This window comes from Chrysoperla carnea, chromosome 1, assembly GCF_905475395.1.
Source record: "Chrysoperla carnea chromosome 1, inChrCarn1.1, whole genome shotgun sequence".
Lineage (NCBI taxonomy): Eukaryota > Metazoa > Arthropoda > Insecta > Neuroptera > Chrysopidae > Chrysoperla > Chrysoperla carnea.
The window spans coordinates 61924150-61946125 of record NC_058337.1 but is presented as its reverse complement, the minus strand read 5'-3'; the positions used below and the strand labels follow the sequence as shown (position 1 = coordinate 61946125).

At 27.4% G+C, this 21976-nt stretch overlaps 2 protein-coding genes across 6 annotated transcripts; one reads left to right on the top strand and one right to left on the bottom strand.

Moving 5' to 3' along the window:
- Nucleotides 1-1204: 1204 nt before the first annotated feature.
- Nucleotides 1205-13890, bottom strand: LOC123302777 (solute carrier family 35 member E1 homolog). Of its 4 annotated transcripts, XR_006536825.1 has the most exons (7): nt 13460-13890; nt 10992-11200; nt 9152-9277; nt 8381-8620; nt 6779-6965; nt 4475-4737; nt 1205-2278 (listed from the first exon to the last, which is right to left on the bottom strand). XR_006536825.1 is itself a non-coding variant. In XM_044886330.1 (6 exons), exons 1-6 carry the CDS (start codon nt 13818-13820, stop codon nt 2253-2255), a joined length of 1149 nt encoding a protein of 382 aa, XP_044742265.1. In that variant the 5' UTR covers nt 13821-13890; the 3' UTR covers nt 1205-2252. The 4 variants fall into 4 exon arrangements, 3 of the variants coding, with proteins under 3 accessions (XP_044742265.1, XP_044742106.1, XP_044742392.1); XM_044886330.1 differs by lacking the exon at nt 4475-4737; XM_044886171.1 differs by lacking the exon at nt 4475-4737 and having other exon boundaries at nt 1205-1915.
- Nucleotides 13891-16535: 2645 nt separating this feature from the next.
- Nucleotides 16536-21918, top strand: LOC123296517 (coatomer subunit gamma). Of its 2 annotated transcripts, XM_044879086.1 has the most exons (13): nt 16536-16665; nt 16752-16882; nt 16943-17337; nt 17398-17533; nt 17873-18021; nt 18094-18196; nt 18262-18547; nt 19118-19548; nt 19617-19778; nt 20293-20321; nt 20584-20743; nt 20802-20976; nt 21404-21918. In XM_044879086.1, exons 1-13 carry the CDS (start codon nt 16626-16628, stop codon nt 21868-21870), a joined length of 2664 nt encoding a protein of 887 aa, XP_044735021.1. In that variant the 5' UTR covers nt 16536-16625; the 3' UTR covers nt 21871-21918. The 2 variants fall into 2 exon arrangements, with proteins under 2 accessions (XP_044735021.1, XP_044734358.1); XM_044878423.1 differs by lacking the exon at nt 20293-20321 and having other exon boundaries at nt 19617-19785; nt 20571-20743.
- The last annotated feature ends 58 nt before the right edge of the window (nt 21919-21976 follow it).

The window sequence follows — 21976 nt, the reverse complement described above, 5'->3', positions numbered from 1 at the left end:
TCACAGCTTGAACGGCCCTGTAGAAATAGTTCTCAATAATTCTCTGGCAAATTTTTATCCTAAAATTAAAAAAAAAAAAAAAAAAAACTGAAAGCTTCACGTAAATTTTATGAAACTAGTTTTCATTTCTGTTAATTTTAATTAAAAATTGTTTTTTTTTTCGTCCAGTTGCGTTTATTTTAATAGCCACTATAAAAATTCTAGTAACTAAGAAAACATGTTGGCGCAGCTTTTATTTAGTACATCGCAATCAGAAGTAGAATGTACAAATATTTAAAACGAATGTTTTGTATTTTTATCAGAAATCTCTTTTGGCTCAGGTTTATGCTCGAAAATCGATTGCATTGAGTTTTTAAAAATACCTATAATACTTTTGATAGCGATAATACCTTACGTTATGGATTCTAGATTTTTATTAATTGAATCATAAAAATTTTTTAATAAGCATATCAAAATTTACTATAAAAATATGTATTTATATTTTAACAATTGTTTTGAATTTATATGTACAGATATTATCAAATATTTACATTTTATTCATTTATAAAATGATAGTCAAATAATGCACATTAGTATAGTTAAAACTATTATCTTAAATATTTGTTTTACTTATCAGCCACTGCACACACGAATTCACATATTAAATTTTATTTGCTGAGCTGTTTATATACAATTCAATTGATCGTGTGAGCAGCAGTTAATTTTATTATATAAATATTAACAGCATTGTCTAAATCAACTGTTAATTTAATTATTTATAATATGTTAATCCAATTTTCATGTAATTAAATTTTATCATTTTCTATGTTAAAAATTTAAATATACAAAAATAATTTCCAAGTAAAAGAATAGAACTGAGATATATTTGCTATTGTGAGAAACGCTTAAGCATGTCTGTTACTATTGGTAACATAATTTTTACTTCTCCAGTTATTAATGCAGTATTTAGATGTTAAGTATTGCAAAACATATTTTCATAATTTATAAACCTCCTGTAATTTTACTAAAATCCGCAGGAATTTTTTCAAAACTAATCATTGCTCTTTATTAAAAAATTCTTTGCATAATGGATACTTTTATATTTAAGATCTATGATTATTCTAGACTAATACAGTTTATGTAATGCATTAACGTATAACATATTTATGTTAGAAGTTAGGTTATTTTATAAAAGTTATATAATTAACTTGAAAATAACGTAACATTGAAAACAACGTGTTGATCCGTTGTGTTACTACAACACACCAATAAAATTTAACTTCTTGTTCTGGGATATAAATGTTATGCAATACTTCAACATTCACTTATTCAACTTTCGCATATGATGTCATGGTAAAATACTAACTCATTAGACTGAAGTCTCATTAGTTATATCACTTATTTCTGTAAATATGCTTGATTGAACAAAGTAACGCACTTTCGTTCTACAAAATATCAAAAGTTTATTTAGCCTAAATTTACAACAGGGTAGTTGACTGATTTTTTAAATTTTTAATTTAGCGGTCATATTTTAAACATGAATAAGCAAAAATTAATCACAAATTTGTAGTAAAATTATAGGTAAAGCTTTCTGACATAACTTTTAAGCAATCAAATTTAGGGGTATTAAAAAGTTTTATTATCATTTGTAATGAAAATATTGCTATTGAAAAATTGCGTGTATAAATAAATTGCTTCAGTTTGGATTTTATGACATATTCTAATTTTTTTTATCATAACGAATATAAACACGAACCTGTATTTCTCAAGTGGACACATTATCACATAAACTTTCGAGATGATATAGCGGCGCGGCTTGTAGATTTATTCATCCTTATAAATTACTTTAAGCAGTAAATATTAATTTATTGAAATGTTTAAAATCATTGCATAATTTTATGATGTATCCATTTAGAAATTGCAATCTTGTAGCATTCTATAAATATAAATAAAAGGAGGATTTAAATAAAGAATATTTTCTGTTAAAAATTGTAAATAATTAAAAGTACTATGTAAAAATTATCAGAATGAAATTCCATGAGTATAAAAAAATAAATTTTATTTACAACATCGCCCAATAAAATAATTTCGTTTTTACAAAACTATTTGTTTCTACATCTTTAATAGTCAACTACTCTATTGTTTAATTTAATAATTGGATCCACAATCCTAAAATCGTTTATTGTATTTTAAACATAGGCGTAGTCGGGGCGTTTGATTAAGTCTTTCTAATTCTTGTGTATCTCTGTTTATTCTTTTATGAATTTCAACTTTCACAACACGTGATTACGCCTTTCGCCTATAATTTTAAAATAAATATTAAGCATTATACATATATCAAAATAATGGGAATTGAGATCATTTTATTCATCTAATGGTAAATAAATTTAACTACTTCCCATTCTTTCGAAATTGAATCCACGTGTAATTTCATTTGATAGTAAAATTTAAATCGTATACACAAAGATGGGATCAAATGAACGTCATAGTTTGCATTCGTTAAAACTATTGAATTTCAACGTTTTTTATTTAATAAAAATTTTTTTTTAACTTTATTTCTGTAGTTTTGCTTGTAAAATAGAATTGACTTTTATTTTGAAAAATAATAATCCCCTGTTTTGATTCGGCCGTATAATATTATCGATATTTTAATATGCTAATTTTACCATCCGAACAATTAGCAGCCTGGTTACAAATTATATATTTCACAAACACATTTTTATGAATAAAAGCCATTTCAACTGTATCATTTGGCAATAGTTGATAGCAAACTTATATCGTATCTTAATAATCAAAAAAACATTCCATAATTACAAAATACACGAATGTGTGAATCATAAAATTTCCACCATCTTAAAGGACCTCATTTTTAATTAAACCAAAAAAAATTTCTTTACTATACTTATTTAAAAAAATAAATATCAATAATTATAGCTTAAATTATTTTAAAAAAGTGTTAAAGACTTTGAACAATAAGATTCATTTTGCGCTACACTATAGGTCATGAAGGTTATAAAGAAGGAGAACGATCGCTATGTACTAAAGCATTAGCGCACCTGTCCCTGAAAATTTGTAGAATTTATAGTTCATTTTCAGCCACCAGCCGCGCTGTGTTAATGATACAACTTAGCGATCCCAGCGCCTCACTTATTTTTTCAAAATATTGGGGACAATATTTTCTATTGCGATCGTTTTCCTTCTTTATAACCTTCATGCTATAGGCTGTCATATCATTTAACGATTAAACGATGGTCTTGGATTTAGTTAACATCATTTAGGAATTTAAAAGATCTATAATTAAAATTCCAGCAATACATTTGAATAATGCAGGTACTCAATTAAGAAAATTATTTCAATATATGTATTCAAATTTTACACGAGGTTGGCACGTTTTAATTAACTAATAATTTAAATCTCACTCATAAAATCACTTCCGTATCTTAAATTCTTTTTCGACTAGAAAATCAAATATATATTTCTTTACAATGAAGTTTTTCTTTATACAAAACTATAAAAAGTTTTATTTTTGTGAAATTATTTCGTTAAATGACGTTTTTAAACTTGATTAATTAATTAAAAATAAGCATAAATAAATTGTCAACCTTGAAGATAAAACTGTAATATTACAAATTCATGTTAATTTAAATAATATTCAAATAATATGTAATCTATTTTTAAAATCTCAAAAAATTTATATCTCATAACACGCTCAGACTGGTTTCACATTGGTGGGTGGCATAGTTACGCTACTGAATTGTACATGAAATAATAAAATCACTTTATTCATCTGCCTTTGATAATGATGAATATATTATTAAACGAGGAACCAATTAAATTAAGATAAGATTTATTTCATTAGACGATGCGGTTTTTTGCATTAGGTTCTAAAAGGTATTTATAAAGTTTGTGAGAAAGGCAAATTATGGGGAGATAATTTTCCTCGTTTTTGCATTAAACAATGCAATTTTTCGGATGCAAAAAATGATTATTCCATCAAATATACCAAATGGACTAAAAATGGTAACTCAGGGGTTTTGAGGGTCGCGGTTCCTCGGAATGCCTGGGGACCTGGCCATCCTGATTTCAAAAGCAGAACTTAAAATATATAATAAAATGCTTGTAATGATTATGAAACGAAAAGATATCAAATTAAATTTTTTTTAATTCATTTCTTATCATTATTTACTATGCTATATGTAAAAACAATGCATTTTTTAATGCACAAACGAGGAAAATTATGTCTTCATAATTTGCAATGTTCACAAAGTTTATAAATACCTTCTAGAACCTAATGCAAAAAACCGCATCACGATTCATCTTACTTTAGAAATTGTCGCGGTAAAATGATAAATTTCCTCGTCTAATACTAAAAATTACTCTCCAACATATAAAAGTTTTTGATGTAAATAATTATCTACGATAGTGTCGTTGACGAATATATACTTGGCTCCCCAATATAAAACCAATCTTATTATAATTATTTAAAAAAGCGTACTCATCAAAAAACGTTAACACTTCATTATCTTCGGGTCTAGTAGTTCACACTTTGTTTCATTTACAATGTTTTATAAGCAACCTTTAATGAGTGAAACATTTTTAAATATCCACTTCAAAAAAATAACCACTACTGTTTGTTGGTGCTTTCATTGTCTCCATCTGCTGTTTCATCATTTCTTTCCAATTTCGTATAAACAAGTTATTATCAAGATAAAAAATCCATGTACCCAGACAACCAGTTCAAATGTTCAAATTATAATTCTAAAGTCATATAACAAAAAAAAAATTGAAACATATTATTTGAATACTTGCTAAAAAAATTAAATAAAGCTTAAAAATACTGATTTAAAATTTTTTAAATATCTTATAAGATAGATAAATCGGATCTATATAATTTTTCTATTTAATTCGATACTATAATACATATTTTACACAGACATTACTAAAAATTTAATAATATTAAAAAATATTTTTAATTGTTTTACAATAATTGTTTTTTAATTGTTTTTTAGTTAAAATAATATATTAAAAATATACAGTAAAACTTCTTTTAACTTAACAATCTTCCACAAAACTGTTGAACTGTGTATTATAATAATATATTTTAGACATCTCTGATGAGTATATTTCCCCCTAATTAAAAGTACTTTTATACATAATAAATTAAGGCCGAAAAAATACCCCTCCTAATTTTGCATTTTAATTAACGTATTTCGTTATTGGAATTACTTTTTTCCTGTTTTTTTTTTAAAGCCTGTTTACTTGTCTTTCATGACTAAACGAACCAATATTGATGAAATTTGGTATGGGGATATCTTGAACCGAGAAGATAAACGTAGTCTGCTTTATTTTCGGAAAATCAATTCCAAAAAGTCTGAAAAGTTTTATATTATCGCGTATTCATTAAATTACAAAACAACATTTGCAATGAAATCGAGCTAATATCTGAAATTTTAAGAAAGATTACGAAAATTTTTTGGAAAGAGCAAAATGTTGTGAAGCATAGAATGGCAACCACTTTCGAGGTATAATTTTCTACTAAATCAAAAATGCTGTCTACTAGTATATGTATGACGTCTTATTTATCAAATTGGGATGCTATGAATATAAAAAACAAGCTTCAATTCGTATTTAACAAATTACAAATAAAATTCGTAACAATTTTATGCGCTTGTTTCATTTTATAAATATATTAATTATTGCATTAAAACAATTATTGCTTAATATTAGAAAATATAGAGTTTTTTAAAAGTGACAAAATTAAACGATTATATGATTTGTTACGAAAAAAACAATTAAATTATGTAAAAGAAAAAATATAAAAATTCTTAACTTTTACTTTAGCAATTTATCCTTAGCTTTAGCAATTTAATTAGTGGGATATGGACAATACCGTTTAATCACTTTTAGAAAACTAATCGAAATAATAGTTCTAAATTAACGGATTAATAAACAAAATTTTAATAACAATTTATGAGTATGTCCTCTTTTTGGTAAGAGAAATTTAACTATTATTTTAAAATAGAGTAATTGCTAACTTTAATTTAATTGAAACCATAAAATTCTTTTGAATTTTTTTTTTTGTCTTAGCTAAAAGTTTTTGTCTTATCAAATTTTGACATTTAACAATAATTTCTATGCTTAAAAATTCATTTCTTCAATCAAAACCACATACATCAAAATTTGTTTCAAAGCATGTAAATTCCAAAAAAAATATTCACAAATTGAATTCTTTTTCATTTTTGAACAATAAAATTATGGGCTTGTAAAAAGTTTTTAGTTCGATTTTGATTTTCGACCAAAATGGATATAATGCCCAAATTCGCTTCAAAGCATATACATTCCAAAAAATATTTCCATAAATTAACTTATGTGCTTTTTTTCAAGGGAACGGTTATTCTTAACATTTACCCAAAATGTTATTACATTCTACAGAAAAGTGGGTTTACGGACGCACTTCCTTGAATACGCTATTTATTCAGAAGCACGCAAGTTAGCAAATACTCTAATGAAAATAGATACTTCTTCTTTAATAATATCCGTTAGCAAACTATTTAAACATACTGTTTCTAAGTAATTTGCATTACTAAATGAAACAAATAGGAACAGTACCTTGAAAATTTGTTTAAAAAAAATTTCTAAATAATTACGTCGTATTGTTCGAAATAAATAATAATTAAAATAACTTTAGTTACAAATTCAACTAAATAAAAATGTTTTATAAACATTCATTATACAAACAATAATTTACTATTACTGCCTGAAAAATTGTATACAAAATTACTTGAATGGTTTGCACTACCATTTAATGTAGCATTCGCATATCCATTCTGCTGTTGATTATGAACATTACTGCTGTTTCTGTGGTCGTTATTATTGATGTAGCCATTGGATGGTAGTATTGAGTAACCAGTATTCTTTTGCCAATTTTGTTGACTAAATGGTAATAATGTTTTTGTTTTTTCTACTTTTCTTTGATCATATTTGGCCTAAAAATAAAATAAAATAAAACTTAATTACAATTCTTGCAGTACAGTGTATAAATATCACTAAAAAAAACAAAAATAAACGAGTGACAAAAGTAAATAAGATAGTTAATTGTTTAATTACTCTACATATACTAGGATTCAAATTTCCTAATAGTTAGTAAGAATAATATATACATGAGTAGTTTTATCGAGGCAAATATTTAAAAAAACCAAAGTACATTTTTAAAGAGCACAGTTTAATGTAAGTAGTTCGATTTTTTAATTCTGATTTAAAATAATTTATATTTAGCAAAAATATAAATTCGAGTCAATTTAATTGTACTATTAGGCTCGAAAACACACTTTAAAATTCAAAAAATTGGCCTCGATAAAACAACTCAACATAATAAGTATTTTGTTTAAATTAGATTTTTGAATTGAAGTTGTGCAAATCAAAAACTTTATTACTTTAATAAGATAAGATTCATGTTGTTCGTACGCAATGCCACTTTTTAAGTAGAAATCGGTGCTAAAATTTCAGTCATAAGAAGTAATTAGATCACTTTATAAACACTGCTACTAAAATTACATTCAATATTTCTTAGCGTTACTAACTTCAGACTAAATTTCATTTATCCTTATGTATCATTTATATATAGAATTTAATAATAGTGTTTCATTTTAAATGAATCATGTACTTTTCTTCTAAAGTTTACATTATTGAAAAAATGTTATAAAGGTTCATCGTTTGATGAAGGGGGAAATATATTACGCATATCAGTTTTTGAACTAGTGAAGGCGTTCAAGGTGGAATGAAGGTCAATTTATTGAAAAAATTAATACGTGTAATATGTTTCCCCCTTTAAATGAATCAATTTTTATACGAAAATTTTTAGCATGAAACATAAATTTTTAAATATATCTCTGTCTGTATAAATTTCTTTTTAAATTACTACTATGAACGTTTTTGTCTGAAATATTATAAAAGTAGTAAATGAATATTTACGACTATTTCTCATATTAAATTTAATATCTACTAGCATTTAAAACACAATTACAGTAAACTCGATTATCAGCAAATAGCAATTAGGTTACTAGAGCCTGTTCTTTTATTTTTCTGTTATTTCTAGGGGAAAAAAAGCCAGTTAATTAAACTTTTTGAGAAAAAAGTAAAAAAATAAACGACTAAACTTTTATATTTAGAAAAACATTATTTGCTAAAACATTGTGTGCGTTTTGCGCCATTACGAAGACAGCCTAATATAAAAAAATTTATTTTAATGTAATTATTTTTGTTTGTTTACTAATTAATTCATTTACTTTTTTTGATTATTTTATAGATTACCCTAAAATTTCGATTACTCGCGGTTGACGTGCCATCTAATTCGACGGATAAATTGAAAGTTTATAATAAAAAAATATACTAAAATACAAACTTTTTGATAACATAAAACTCCAAAAACTGCTGTGATCATTCCAAAAATATTCAACCATGTAACTGGATTACCCAGAACCAACAATGATACTGATATCACAAATATTCGTTTACTATTACTTGCTACAGCATACGTTAATGGTGTTACTAATGAAATTACACTGAACGCGATTATATTTTGTAACCAATTTAAAACACCGTCAGTTAATAATAAAGCAATTACTTTATATTCTCCTGAAGTCTGTAATTAATTTAATGATTTAATCATTAAAAACAAGATAACTTTGATAATTTTAATGTACAATGAATTTTTAACCATTAAAAAAAAATGATGGTTTTAATGTACAATGAATTTAATAAGATAGTTTAAAAAAAAGATTGACCATATACCTATAAATACAAGAAAACGAGTACGCTCACAAATTAATCTCGTTGACTAGTCAGCAAATACTCGACGAATACTCGGACTTCTCTCACACTTATTGTACTGTTTTAGTGGAATATTATCGGAAGCTAATACTTTGAACCAAGCATCGATACAGGCTTATTTACCCGGTAATTTTTCATAGGAAGGGTACGCCGCTTTGACTAGTTTATTTATTATAATAATATTAATCGTAATATATGGAACAAACTGAAAGGTTCCGAGGTCGAGTACTTAACGCATAGATTTGTAAGTCCTTGTAAGTGTGCCGTCCTAGTTCAAAACTCGTCACAAAACATTCCCAAGACAGGTGCGAATTTTTTAAAATTAATTATTAAATATACTAACCAAAGCAGGATCTTTAATGACGTTGCCAGCATCAATAAATAACCAAACTGGTATAAACAAAAAAAGCGATATCCGACCTAATAAATGAAGTAATCGTAAATGATGTATCCCAGTATCGTGTAACACCTAAAATTATAATATTTATATTAAATAAAACAAATTATTTATTTTAACAAATTATTTATACATAACAAATTGTTTATTTTAAAATTTTAAAAATTATCCTAGATCAATGAAGGTGAAGGTGTAATGGAAGTGTGCAAAACCTTAAAAACCGCGAAAAAGCATGAATTTGTAGTATAAAAAGGGCATCGATGTGCTGGAAAATTAACACATCCTTGTACATTCTTGACACTAACCGAGTCTACGTACGAATTTTCAAGACTCTAGCTCAACTTGAAGAGGTTGTACAAATGTACTCATTTGAACTAAAAAGATTCGATTTTCTTTAAAAAAATTTGAAAATGTACAGTAAGTATATAGTTTTTTTATATGAGGAACGTCTTCATGGTTAAACAGAAGTCAACTTAGTTTTTTTAAATGGAACTACTAATATTTTGTAACAGGGTGCTACAAAATATATACCTACGCTCCAACCGTCTAATTAGTACCTTACAGGATTGAGAAATGTAATTTAATGAATTCGATTATTATTATCTGAATGTGATTCTTTTTAAATTAATATTAATTAAATTATAATATATTATATGACAAGGGATAAAAAAACCGATTTCAGAAGAGGGCTGATATTATCCGAAATATCGTATTTCATCGCGCATTGATTGTGTCCAATGCCTACTGAGCCAATCGAAATTAGCAAATTTCAGACTACTTGATTGCAAAAACTTCATTACTTCATTCACTTGCAAAAACCGACATAAATTTCAGTACAAAAAACACACCAATCTACAAATAACTAATATACATAAAACTCATGATGGTGTGTGTAGGAATTTTTATATAGTTAGATATAATTAACCATAACAGTAGAATATCTCACTACAGAAAACTATATTGCTTTAAAAAATTAGCGACGGACAACATTTCTCCCAAAGGAACAATCAATTAAGATTAGCAAATTCATACTGATAATGATGATTTTGTAGTTGAAATACATATTTATAATACAAAATTATTAATCCAATAACACAGGTAAAAATTATAAAATTTTGTATTATCTTCAAAAAACTATAGACTAAGCGTACTAACTGAAGAAGTAGTCAATTTACAAAATAATTCGTTACAGAGGAAACTCAGCAGGAAAAGGTTGATAAAGGGGGTTACAAATGTTGGATGAAAAATCCAACAGCTGAATGTTTGTCGGTGAAAAGGGGTTGCAAACGGATTTTTGCGATTTGCGTTATAAATACTCGTCCTTCCCAAAAAGTTAAATATAATAGTTCTACAGTAAAACAACTACGACAGTAAAAAAATCTAGAACTTTTATTTTTATCATTTTGTAACATAGCATCAAAACTTTCGAGTAAAACGCAAAAAACTGTTTTTTTGGTTTTTAATTTTTTATTCCGCGAAAAAAATGCAATCGTTATGTAATTTGGTATATTTGAATCTATTTGAATTCCTGGAATTATTGAACCTGGATTTTTTTTTTTTCTAAGTTAAGTAGTTTCTGAGAAATTGGTAAAAAAGCCCTCTTTTAAAGTCGCTCAAAAAAGTTTTTTTTAACGATAGGCAATTTCTGTGACGGTCATTTTCTTCGTAAAGTCATAATAAAAAAATAAAAATATATTACTGTATGTAAAAAACCTGCTGAGTTTGTCCTGTAACGATTTTTGTTTCTTTAAAAAATTAATACGCTTACACTACTATGAAAGCTTACCTTTTTTGAAAAAATATTTTGTAATGAGAAGCCCATAGTCGACGCGAGAGCACTTAGTAATCCAATTAAATCAAAACTTATTTCTGTTAAAGATGCAATTGCTACACCAGTTATAATTGGTATTAAACTTAAATATACTTTTAAAGTTTGTTTTTCGCCCATAATGATGCGTGACAATACAACTGTAAATAACGGCATCGTAGCTTTCACTAAAATGACAAGAAAAAAACTAATTAGAGTCAATTGGATTTTGAAAAAAGACCTCACTTCAATTTTTAGCTTTTTATATACACTCTGTGTTACAAAAAATGTACGTGTTTAGCATTATAACTATTATATCTATAACATTATATGTGAATTACATGTACTGTTATAGCAATATCACTTAGAATGTTATAGCAATATCACTTAGAACTTTTGCGTTTATTTTGACTTAGAGTGTACATTTGTTTGAGGAGGTGCAATCTCATTTCAAAATCATTTACATTTACAATAAAAATTTTGATATACTATCGCAACATCATCGGATAAGAATGCTATGAACATACGAATATCATTTAAAGTGAACATGTAAATCACATTTTTATTTTCGAATAGAAATGGAAAAAATTGTATTAAAACAAATAAACAATTTTTAACAAATAAAAAGGCTTTAGAATCAAACAATCTGTAATTACTCTTCAGAACTTTATAAAAGATGTTCAAAGATGATTTTAAGATTTTGAAAATATCAAAAATTTAATTTATTTGCATTGAATTTCATTTGTTTGCAATAAATTTAATTTTCAGCTTTTTAAATATCCTTTCTGGAGTTTTTCCCAACATTTAACTGTTAATAACTCAAAGATGGTGAAATTTAGGAAAATATCACAAGGAGCCTTTTTGACGTAAAAGGCATTATTTGGTTCAAAAAATTGAAATTTGACTGTTTGTGTGGAAAGGGAGGGATACACAAAAATTGGACCAATACGGTTTCTGGCAACCCGCGGAATATTAGTCTATAAGCTTTTCTGAACTGAACAAGAATCAATTGACAAAATTCGATCCTCGATTTTTGCACACTAAACTCTATCTAGCGCCTGCTTTAATTTATTAAGCAAAATACACAGATTTTAACAAGTAAAGTACTTAAAACAAGTGAACATATGTTACACATTTTGTTTAAAAATTATGAAAAAAATGTTAAAAAACTTAATGAGGTGTTTTTAACAAGTTAGATGTTTTTAATAAAAAAAAAGTGACTGTAAAATTTCAAAATTATGTTTTAACACTTCACAATCAAATATTTAAATTTTCAATGAATTCGAAGGCCCAAGAACTTCTGCTATTTAATCTTATGTTTAATCCGCCCCTATGAATGAAAATAACACTATTTGGTAAATTATGCATAATTTTTTCTTCCAATATTAATATTATGTTGAAGTTAATCGGAATTTGGAGAAAGGAACAAACAGTTTGATTTTTTGTTTCTACCGTTAACTTCAACTTTGAATCAAAATTAATTGGCCAAAGAATACAACTAATTAAACTAATAACCTTCAATCTTCATATTCTTTTAACTCAATTTGTCTAACAAGTAAAATTTACAAAATTTTAAAAACCCCGAAAAATTTTTCGAGTACGGAATCCTAAATTCGTACTTGAAACGTATCTAAGAATATTCCCCCATTGAATTACCTGTAAAAAAATCCAAATCGGTTTATCCGTTTTGGGCGTTACGAAGCCACAGACAGACACACATATTGGTCAAACTTATAACACCCTTTTTTTTTGGGTTCGGGAGTTAAAAATGAACTAGGCCAGTTATTGTAATAAACCGTCTTATTAGTTAATGTAGGCAATTGCGACAAACTTTATTTTAACTGGACTTTTATTTCTTTATTTCAAAAAATATAGCAACAGAAATTTTGAAAACTTTTTGAAAATACTATGCTACCTTTATATAAAAAATTTTTACAATTGTAAACTTGTTAATGTAAGTTAAAAGTGAAAACAATAACGTATTATGTATTTTAAAGTTTAGTAAATTGATAATCGTTGGAGAATTATTATCTACTAATTATTATAAGAAATATTTTTATGTATTATAAAAAAATATAATATTTGTATTTAACTGAATTTTATCTGTTATGTTTACAATATAAATATACGACATCAAATAATAGTTATCCAAAATTTTCTGATATTAAAACTCCTACAGATGTAATTTTTGTTTTATGTTGATTTCTAATTAATTTTGAAGACATTAACTTTTGATCTCTCCAAAAAATAAACGAAATTATATTAAAAAATTTCAAAACTTTTTGTTCAGTTAATAAGATCTTTTTAACTCTAATTTAGTCAGAAGATACATTTTGTTTCGCTTAGCAAGACCAAATAGCCAGAGATCAAAAAATCTTTCATCTTCAGTTATTTAAATTATAAAAATCGCGTATCAATCAGCGAGGGTTAAAATAATAATAACTTACCCGTATGTGCATAAGAAACAGGTACTTTCCATAAACTTAAATGACTAAATGCAGATGCAAAAAATTTACCAAATGCTAATGGTATTATTAATTTAAAAAAATAACTCCACGATATATCCACATACTTCCTAACACCCCACAAACTTAAAAATGGACCACTATAAACAGTGATTGATAATAATTGTACCATTGTAACAGTAATTGGATATGGAAAATCGCTAAGTAACATTTTACCAATAACATTGTTTGTACCGCTAACTAAATACCATAATATACACAATGATAATATTGTTATGACTTCTCTTGTCTGTTTTCGATCCGCCATGCTGGCACTTGAACGACTGTCAAGCGAGAGTGACATTATTTTGACACGTTGTGTGTTGACTTTTTGTGCAAAAAAAATTATATTTTTAAAGTTGATGATAATAACTTTATACGAAAATTTTCATTCAACATTGTTATTTTATGTATTATTTAAACAACAAATAATTATTTTTGATTCCATTCCTTTATCGATTGTTACAAATTTTTTTCCATATGTTTTAAAAATTTAAATAAGTATTTTCATATTTCTTTGAAAAAACGTCTTGATCAAAATTTTATCACTAATTTCACAAATTTTTCATTAAAATTTTTAAAACAATCATTTTAAATTTGATAACGAATTAAAGCCAAAATAATTAAACAGGTAAAAATTTTTCACAATTTCCGCGCTGACACGTTTAAAATGGTTTAAATGTAAAAGGAACTTTCACAAGAATAATATCTAATTTACATGTTACGTTATCTCTACCCTCCATAGTTACGTTGAAAGAAAGACGTTTATTTTACATACGCAAAAGAACTTGATTATATTTTGCGTCATAAGTATGTACATAATGTGTAAAGGCCGTGTTTGATGAGATGCATAATTATCAAATATTGACAGTGAAGCTAGTTCATAGACATCTAACATTTACTTAATATATCTTTGAGATTTGTAAAGACCAGGTGTTAGCTGGAAACTAGTCGAGCATATTGAAACTGAAAAATTTGAAACTCAAAATGCTTCTAATTTTTCAGTTTCAATATGCTCGACTAGTTTCCAGCTAACACCTGGTCTTTGAAAATCAGCTCAAAGATATATTAAGTAAATGTTAGATATCCATGAACCAGCTTCACTAAACATCACTGTTACACGTGAGGGCGCAAATAGGCACAATTTATATAATATGTATTATATGGAATTATCAGTTATGTGTGTGTGTCATGTACGTATGTGTGGCTATCTAAGAGTGGGCATCTTTCTTTACATGACGTAAAAAAAGAAACGATTGCGTAATCAACAGTGTCTATACATAGTATTTTAACAATTAACACATTCAATTGGTTGTTTTCACTTTTTTTTTTTAATTTACAAGGGTATTTGAAAAAGAAATTAAAGTTTGTGTATTCAGTTGTTTATTGTAAACTTTGTTTTTTCCATACTATTTATTTTAGAGCACTGCGCTAGCTTAAATTGTAAAAGAAACTAGTGAAAACAAACAATTGTCTGAGTTAATTGTTGAAATACCATCCATAGGCAGTGTTGATTACTCTATCACATTATCCAATTATCCATACATACATGTCACGCATGCATAACCGATATCTCCAAATAATACATACTATACACTTTACGCCTAATTTGAGCCCTCACGGGTAAACAATGATGTTTACGAAAAAATGTTTTAAACAAAAGTTGTTTATTTGTTTATAGGGAATTTTTTTTACATTTAAACTTTTGTTTTATCTTTAACGGTTTACAAGACTCACTTGACCTATGTTGCTCATTTACGAAATCGACCTCACTTTTTACGTCCTGAGTACGCTCTAAGAATTTCAGCTTGATATCTTTTTTTGTTTTTGAGTTATCGTGTTGACAGACAGAGGGACAGACAACAGTAAATGGACTAAGTAGATAATTTTATAAACACCAAAATTTTGTTCATAACATCAATATTTTTGAGCGTTACAAACTTGGGACTAAACTTAGTATACCTTGCATATTACATAATATGCATGGTATACAAATTATAACAAACAATTGACAACAATGAGTTAATTGTTGAAATGCTATGTCGACAGTGTTGATTCCATAATCGTTTGTTTTTTCACGTCATGTAAGTAAAAAAAAGATGACTGATATTCCCATATAATACATACTATATCGTTTTTATATAATTTTTATTTTTAAACTTTTGTTATCATAACGGCTACAAGATGTTCTATCTCTAATGTCTACAAGGCCCAATTGACTTGTTGCTCATTTTCTAATTCGACCTCTTTTTTTACGTACTGAGCACGCTCGGGAGAGACAATCGAGAATGGACTAGTTATCGACTGTATTCGCTCCGAGCGTGAATTTCGTTTCCATGACAACGATACACTACTTTAATTATAGAATTAATGGATGCATATATAATTGTGTGGATTGCATTGAAAACTTACATTTAAAATTTAATATTCTTGTTTCACAAATTTAAATAAATAATTACGATAATTAACATTTGAAAAATAATATTTGTACAATTTGATTTCTTATTTTCACAATTTTTAATGCATTAAGTTTAATTAATTAGTGTTTTTCAATCATTTTAATTTGACAGTTTCTATATCATTAACATGTAAAGAATTGCAAATTAGTCATAACAGCCCACTTTATCTCCAAAATTTTTCACTTAAAGCGCTGGCATCGATTTTATTATCCCTACCATGACTACGCACACAACGAATACAAATTTTTGGTTAATTATAATTTAGAAATTTATTTGACCGGTTATTAACCAAATAACTTACCGGTAAACGTCTCGAATCACTAGTCATAATTTTTGTTTATATTGGACAAGGACAAAAGGGAACTCACTGGCAGTCTTCTTTCTCGCTTCGCATATCGCAAGTTTTGGGCCCTGGCGTTCTCTATGTATATAAACTCTTTGGTTAATACTTATCAATAATGTGTTTAGAATGTATTCATTTAAAAATGTTTCTACATTTATACGTATACGTTATTACAAACATTCCATTAGTCTAAACATAGCTCTATTCGTACATTGATGATAGGTTGGGATTCGGATGTTCGCAGCTGACGTGTTTACTAAAAAGTTGTCATAATTTATTGAATAAAGTGCTAAGTTAAGTTTTAAAAATGAGTTCTTTTCGACGAGATAAAAAGGAGGACGAAGACGGTAATTCACTGAAGTTTACTAGCCTACAATTTTTAAATAATTATTTGTTTGTTACTGTTATTTACTTATCCGGTAAATTTTTTCAGGTGGTGGGAATCCGTATTTAAATATTGAAAAAACAACTGTATTACAAGAAGCAAGAACTTTTAATGAAACTCCTGTAAATCCCCGAAAATGCACACAAATTTTAACAAAAATTTTATATCTTTTAAACCAGGTATGTTTTTAATTGCTTTTGATGATTTGTACAAATTTACATCAAATTTTGTAAAAATAGGGTGAGCAGCTAGGGTCGACAGAAGCCACAGAAGCTTTCTTTGCAATGACCAAATTGTTCCAATCTCGAGATGTGATTCTACGTCGAATGGTATATTTAGGCATCAAAGAGCTAAGCTCGGTAGCCGATGATGTGATCATTGTTACATCGAGCTTAACCAAAGATATGACTGGCAAAGAAGATCAGTACCGTGCAGCTGCTATTCGAGCTTTGTGTAGTATTACAGATGTGACTATGCTTCAAGCTATTGAACGGTATATGAAACAAGCAATAGTAGATCGTAATTCTGCCGTGAGTTCAGCTGCACTTGTTAGTTCATTACATTTGACAAGAATTGCAAACGATGTTGTTAAAAGATGGGTCAACGAAGCTCAAGAAGCTGTTAATAGTGATAGGTAAGTTTGTATTTGTACAGTCAAAATTTCATGAATCGTAATTGAGGTTTGCATTCCTAGTGTTATGGTTCAGTATCACGCTTTGGGTGTTTTGTATCATATTCGAAAATCAGATCGATTAGCTGTTACAAAGCTAGCTGCAAAATTAACAAGAATGTCTTTAACATTAAAATCTCCGTATGCAGTTTGTATGTTGGTAAGTTTTTATAGAATTTATCATGTACAAGGTTTAAGTATTTACTTATAATAGACAATTTACGACTTCAAATATCTCATATGTCAAGTATTAGTTATCAAATTTTATAAGCTCTTCCTAGTAAAATTTAAAAAGAAAATTAATTTAGAATTTCAATAATATTTGAGGCTATCGGCAATATAAATCGTACAAAAAGTGTGTTCCAATATTCAAAGAAGTAGCTTTTATTCAAGTTTTCATTTTTAAACATGTATTTTGATGTATATAAACCGCATTGCCGATTTTAAATTAGTCATTAGAATATTTAAAAATTTGTTGATTTTATTTTTAATTTTTTAGATTCGTATTGTGTGCAAATTAATCGATGAAGAAGAGATGATTAACCATCCACACGAATCCCCATTATTTGATTTTGTAGAAGACAGTCTGCGGCATAAATCTGAAATGGTGACCTACGAAGCAGCCCAAGGCATTGTCAATTTGAAACGGTAAACAATTGTTTCTTATTGTGACTTAATTTAATAATTTTTTAAATTAAATCTTTTCATTTTTTTTTTCAGAACAACACATCGCGAACTTGGACCTGCTTTAAGTATATTACAAGTATTTTGCGCATCTCCAAAAGCAGTATTACGTTTTGGTGCCGCTAGAACGTTAAATAAAGTAAAATGTTTTTGTTAATTTAAATGTAACTAATGCATATTAATTATTCAAAAATTATATTTTAGATTGCGATGATACATCCTACAGCGATTGGAGTTTGTAATATTGATTTAGAAAATTTGATTACGGATTCAAATCGATCAATTGCTACTTTAGCAATAACAACACTTTTAAAAACTGGTACAGAGTCATCAGTGGATCGATTAATGAAACAAATATCATCATTCGTATCAGAAATCAGTGATGAATTCAAAGTTGTTGTCGTGCAAGCAATTAAAGCATTGTGCTTTAAATTTCCTCGCAAACATTTGATTTTAATGAGTTTCTTATCTGGAATGCTACGTGATGAAGGTTAGTTTTTTTTTTTTTTTTTTATTTAGAATAATTTGGTGCCATTAAAGTCATTAACAAATATAATTACAATACATACAAAAAAAAAATCATTTCTGAGAGTAAAAAAAAAAAGGAATACAAATATTTCCTTCAAAAAAACGAACATACAAAGGACGATAAGGAAGATTAGATAGGAAAATGGTTTTCTGTGAAACTTTTTCTGACCCATCCTAAAATGTTCTTTGGATCATTCTGAGTTGTTTTTGAGCTACGGGCTATCAAAGCTATGAATATATTAATTATTTTTTTAGTATATGTACTTTTACTTTTTCTTGACACAGTCAAGATTTATAATTTTGTTTAATGGAATAGATATGGAATTTAGCAACAGGCAAGGATATACCTACTTGACGACATAAAACTATTTTGGTCCATAGAGTTTATATTTTTGTTATTATGTGTAAAACAAACAAACTGGATCATAAACAAAGACAAACAAACTTACTGTTATTCAAGTTTTACATTGTTAATGTCTAAGAGTTAATAAAGTAATTGTTTCTAAATGAGAGGTTCTTATTTTCTTTACAGGTGGTTTGGAGTATAAAGCTTCCATTGCCGATACTATAATTATAATTATTGAAGAAAATCCCGAAGCTAAAGAAATTGGTTTGGCACATTTATGTGAATTCATTGAAGATTGTGAACATTTTTCATTAGCTGTTCGCATACTTCATTTATTGGGTAAAGAAGGTCCACGAACAAAAACTCCTTCACGATACATACGTTTTATATATAATCGTGTAATACTGGAATGCGCAAGTGTACGAGCAGCAGCAGTTGCTTCACTTGCACAATTTGGTGCTGCATGCCCTGATTTACGTCATAATATTTGTGTACTTTTATCTCGCTGTCAAATGGATACTGACAATGAAGTACGCGATCGTGCTACATACTATACAAGTATTTTAAAAAGTGGGGATAAACAATTGATTAATGATTATATTATTGATAGTCCACAGGTTTGTACTATCTTTTTTTTATATGCATTAGCTAAAAGTTTTTCTCTCAAAATATTAATTTTTTTAAGATGTCAATACCAGCTTTAGAACGGGCATTAAAAGAATATTTGGATAATCCAACTGATGTGCCATTTGATTTAAATTCAGTACCACTAGCTCCAGTTGGATCTGTTATCGATACAACAACACAATCTGGCATTCTTCAAACTACGGCCGAAGAAACACCACTTGTTACAGGTATAATGAAATCGAATTTAGTACTATAATAGAATACAGTTCGTTCCAGAAGTATTTAGACATCCTTTAATGAGAACTATTTTTTAGATTAAGTAAAATACAAAAAAATATTTCAAACAAAAGATGTTATATTTAAAGTAATGCAACTTAAAAAGTTCTTGAATTTGACAACTTTAAATTAGAAAGATTTTCGATATACAAAACTAACATTTTTGCTATGAAATATATTTTCATATATGAATATCATTTATTCATATTTCAGATAAATGTTTCAAACAAAAAATTTTAGTTATTTGTAAAAAACTTTCAAATTTAAAATTTCCAATTATCTTTTAGCAGTTACGAACTCAAGTAGATTTTTGAGGACTCTGAAAGTCGTAGTCAAATTCAAGATCTTTTTGAGATTTTCTACTATAAGTCCAACTTTTCTTATTCTAAACATTTGATTATGATGGCTAAGGACTTGTAGGATATACTGTACATATTAAAGTTTGTTTTAACAAATAGAAAGGAACGAAAAAATTACACAGTACTGAGTAATTTTCTCCCGGCTACTGTGCAATTTTTCGCTTCTTTCTATTTGTTATAATGTAAATCGTAATGTACGTTAATCTAATATAGTGCACATACATTCTTTTCTCTAAATATGTAGTAATGTCTTACCATAGCAAAAGTTATTAAAAACTTGAATATGTGGTCTTGAAGTGAAAACAATTACCCTCGTGAAAAAATTATTGATAACATTATTTCTAAGTCTATGAACTAAAACATTGATTTATTTACAGAGAAATTACGTAGTCGAGAAGAAATGTACATGGAAAAATTATCAAATATACCAGAAATTCAACAATTAGGACCGTTATTTAAAAGTTCAGCTGTTGTTGAACTTACCGAATCTGAAACTGAATATACCGTGCGGTGTATCAAACATTCCTATCCAAGTCATCTTGTATTACAGGTATTTTTCATGAAAATTATATTAAATTTAGATAAGTAACTATTGAAATTTTTTTCAGTTTGATTGTTTAAATACATTAAATGATCAATTATTGGAAAATGTACGAGTACAATTAGAACCACCAGAAGGTTTTGTTATACTTAAAGAAATACCATGCGAAAAGCTACCATACAATGAAACTGGAAGTGTATTTATTATTTTAAGATATCCAGATAGTATTAAACTCAGTGTGGGTATGTATTATTTAATTATTTCGTCTTATTTTTATATGAATACTGTACCGGCGAACTTCGTACCGCCTAACAATCAACGAATGTCATGCTCGCTGCGCAATTTTAACTTAAAACAAAGACTATCGCATCTCGTTAAGTTGAAAATTGGTTGATAAAATTAATTTTACAAGTAAGGAATTTTCGCCATTTTTTAAACAGCTGTAACTGTAATATTGAATATGGGTATAGGCAACAAAATTGCTAAATAAAATTGCCTTATAGCATCTATTTATTCACAATTGAATCTAGCCCTGAATATAAAAAAATAATACATATACATATTAAGATAATTGGTGTACTGGTATACCTGTATTTCATTTAAAAATACAAATACCTCGATAAAATAATTTAAGTATCTTTTTAAATAACAGTTTCATTATTCCAACAGGAACATTCGGAGCAACATTAAAATTCGTTGTAAAAGACTGCGATCCAACCACAGGTATTCCAGACTCTGATGAAGGTTATGATGATGAATACATGTTAGAAGATTTAGATTTAACACTCGGTGATCAAATTGAAAAACGACAACGCGATTTTGATTATTCATGGGACAGTGATCCAAAGGAATATATCGAATTACAGGATACATTCTCATTAAGTGCATTTAACACGTTAGAGGAGGCTGTAAAAAGTTTAATACAATTCTTGGGATTCAGGCCACATAATCGTACAGAAAAAGTTCCTGAAGGTAAAACAACACATACGCTTTGTTGTTCGGGTGTATTTCGAGGCAATTTACAATCGTTGGTGAAAGCAAAATTAGCACTTGGAGAAGGGGGTATCACTATGCAACTTACAATTCGGTCTATGGATGAAGATCTTGCTGAACTTATTATGTCTGCTGTGGGTTAATTTAAGTAAAATGTACAGTGTGTGTCAGAAAAAAAAATTATAAAGTTATATTACTTTTATTTACACAAATTTATTATTAAATAAAAAATAAATATAAATATGCTCA

What these genes read in the sequence shown, in the direction of transcription:
- LOC123302777 (XM_044886171.1), bottom strand. Translation starts at nt 13,820, where the DNA reads ATGTCACTCTCGCTTGACAGTCGTTCAAGTGCCAGCATGGCGGATCGA. An exon ending in TCATTAAAGATCCTGCTTTG is followed by an intron (nt 8,621 to 9,151) that starts GTTAGTATATTT and finishes AATTAATTACAG; the next exon opens with ACTTCAGGAGAATATAAAGT. An exon ending in GAGTTTTATGTTATCAAAAA is followed by an intron (nt 6,966 to 8,380) that starts GTTTGTATTTTA and finishes TTTTATTTTTAG; the next exon opens with GCCAAATATGATCAAAGAAA.
- LOC123296517 (XM_044879086.1), top strand. Translation starts at nt 16,626, where the DNA reads ATGAGTTCTTTTCGACGAGATAAAAAGGAGGACGAAGACG. An exon ending in TTTTATATCTTTTAAACCAG is followed by an intron (nt 16,883 to 16,942) that starts GTATGTTTTTAA and finishes TTGTAAAAATAG; the next exon opens with GGTGAGCAGCTAGGGTCGAC. An exon ending in GAAGCTGTTAATAGTGATAG is followed by an intron (nt 17,338 to 17,397) that starts GTAAGTTTGTAT and finishes TTGCATTCCTAG; the next exon opens with TGTTATGGTTCAGTATCACG.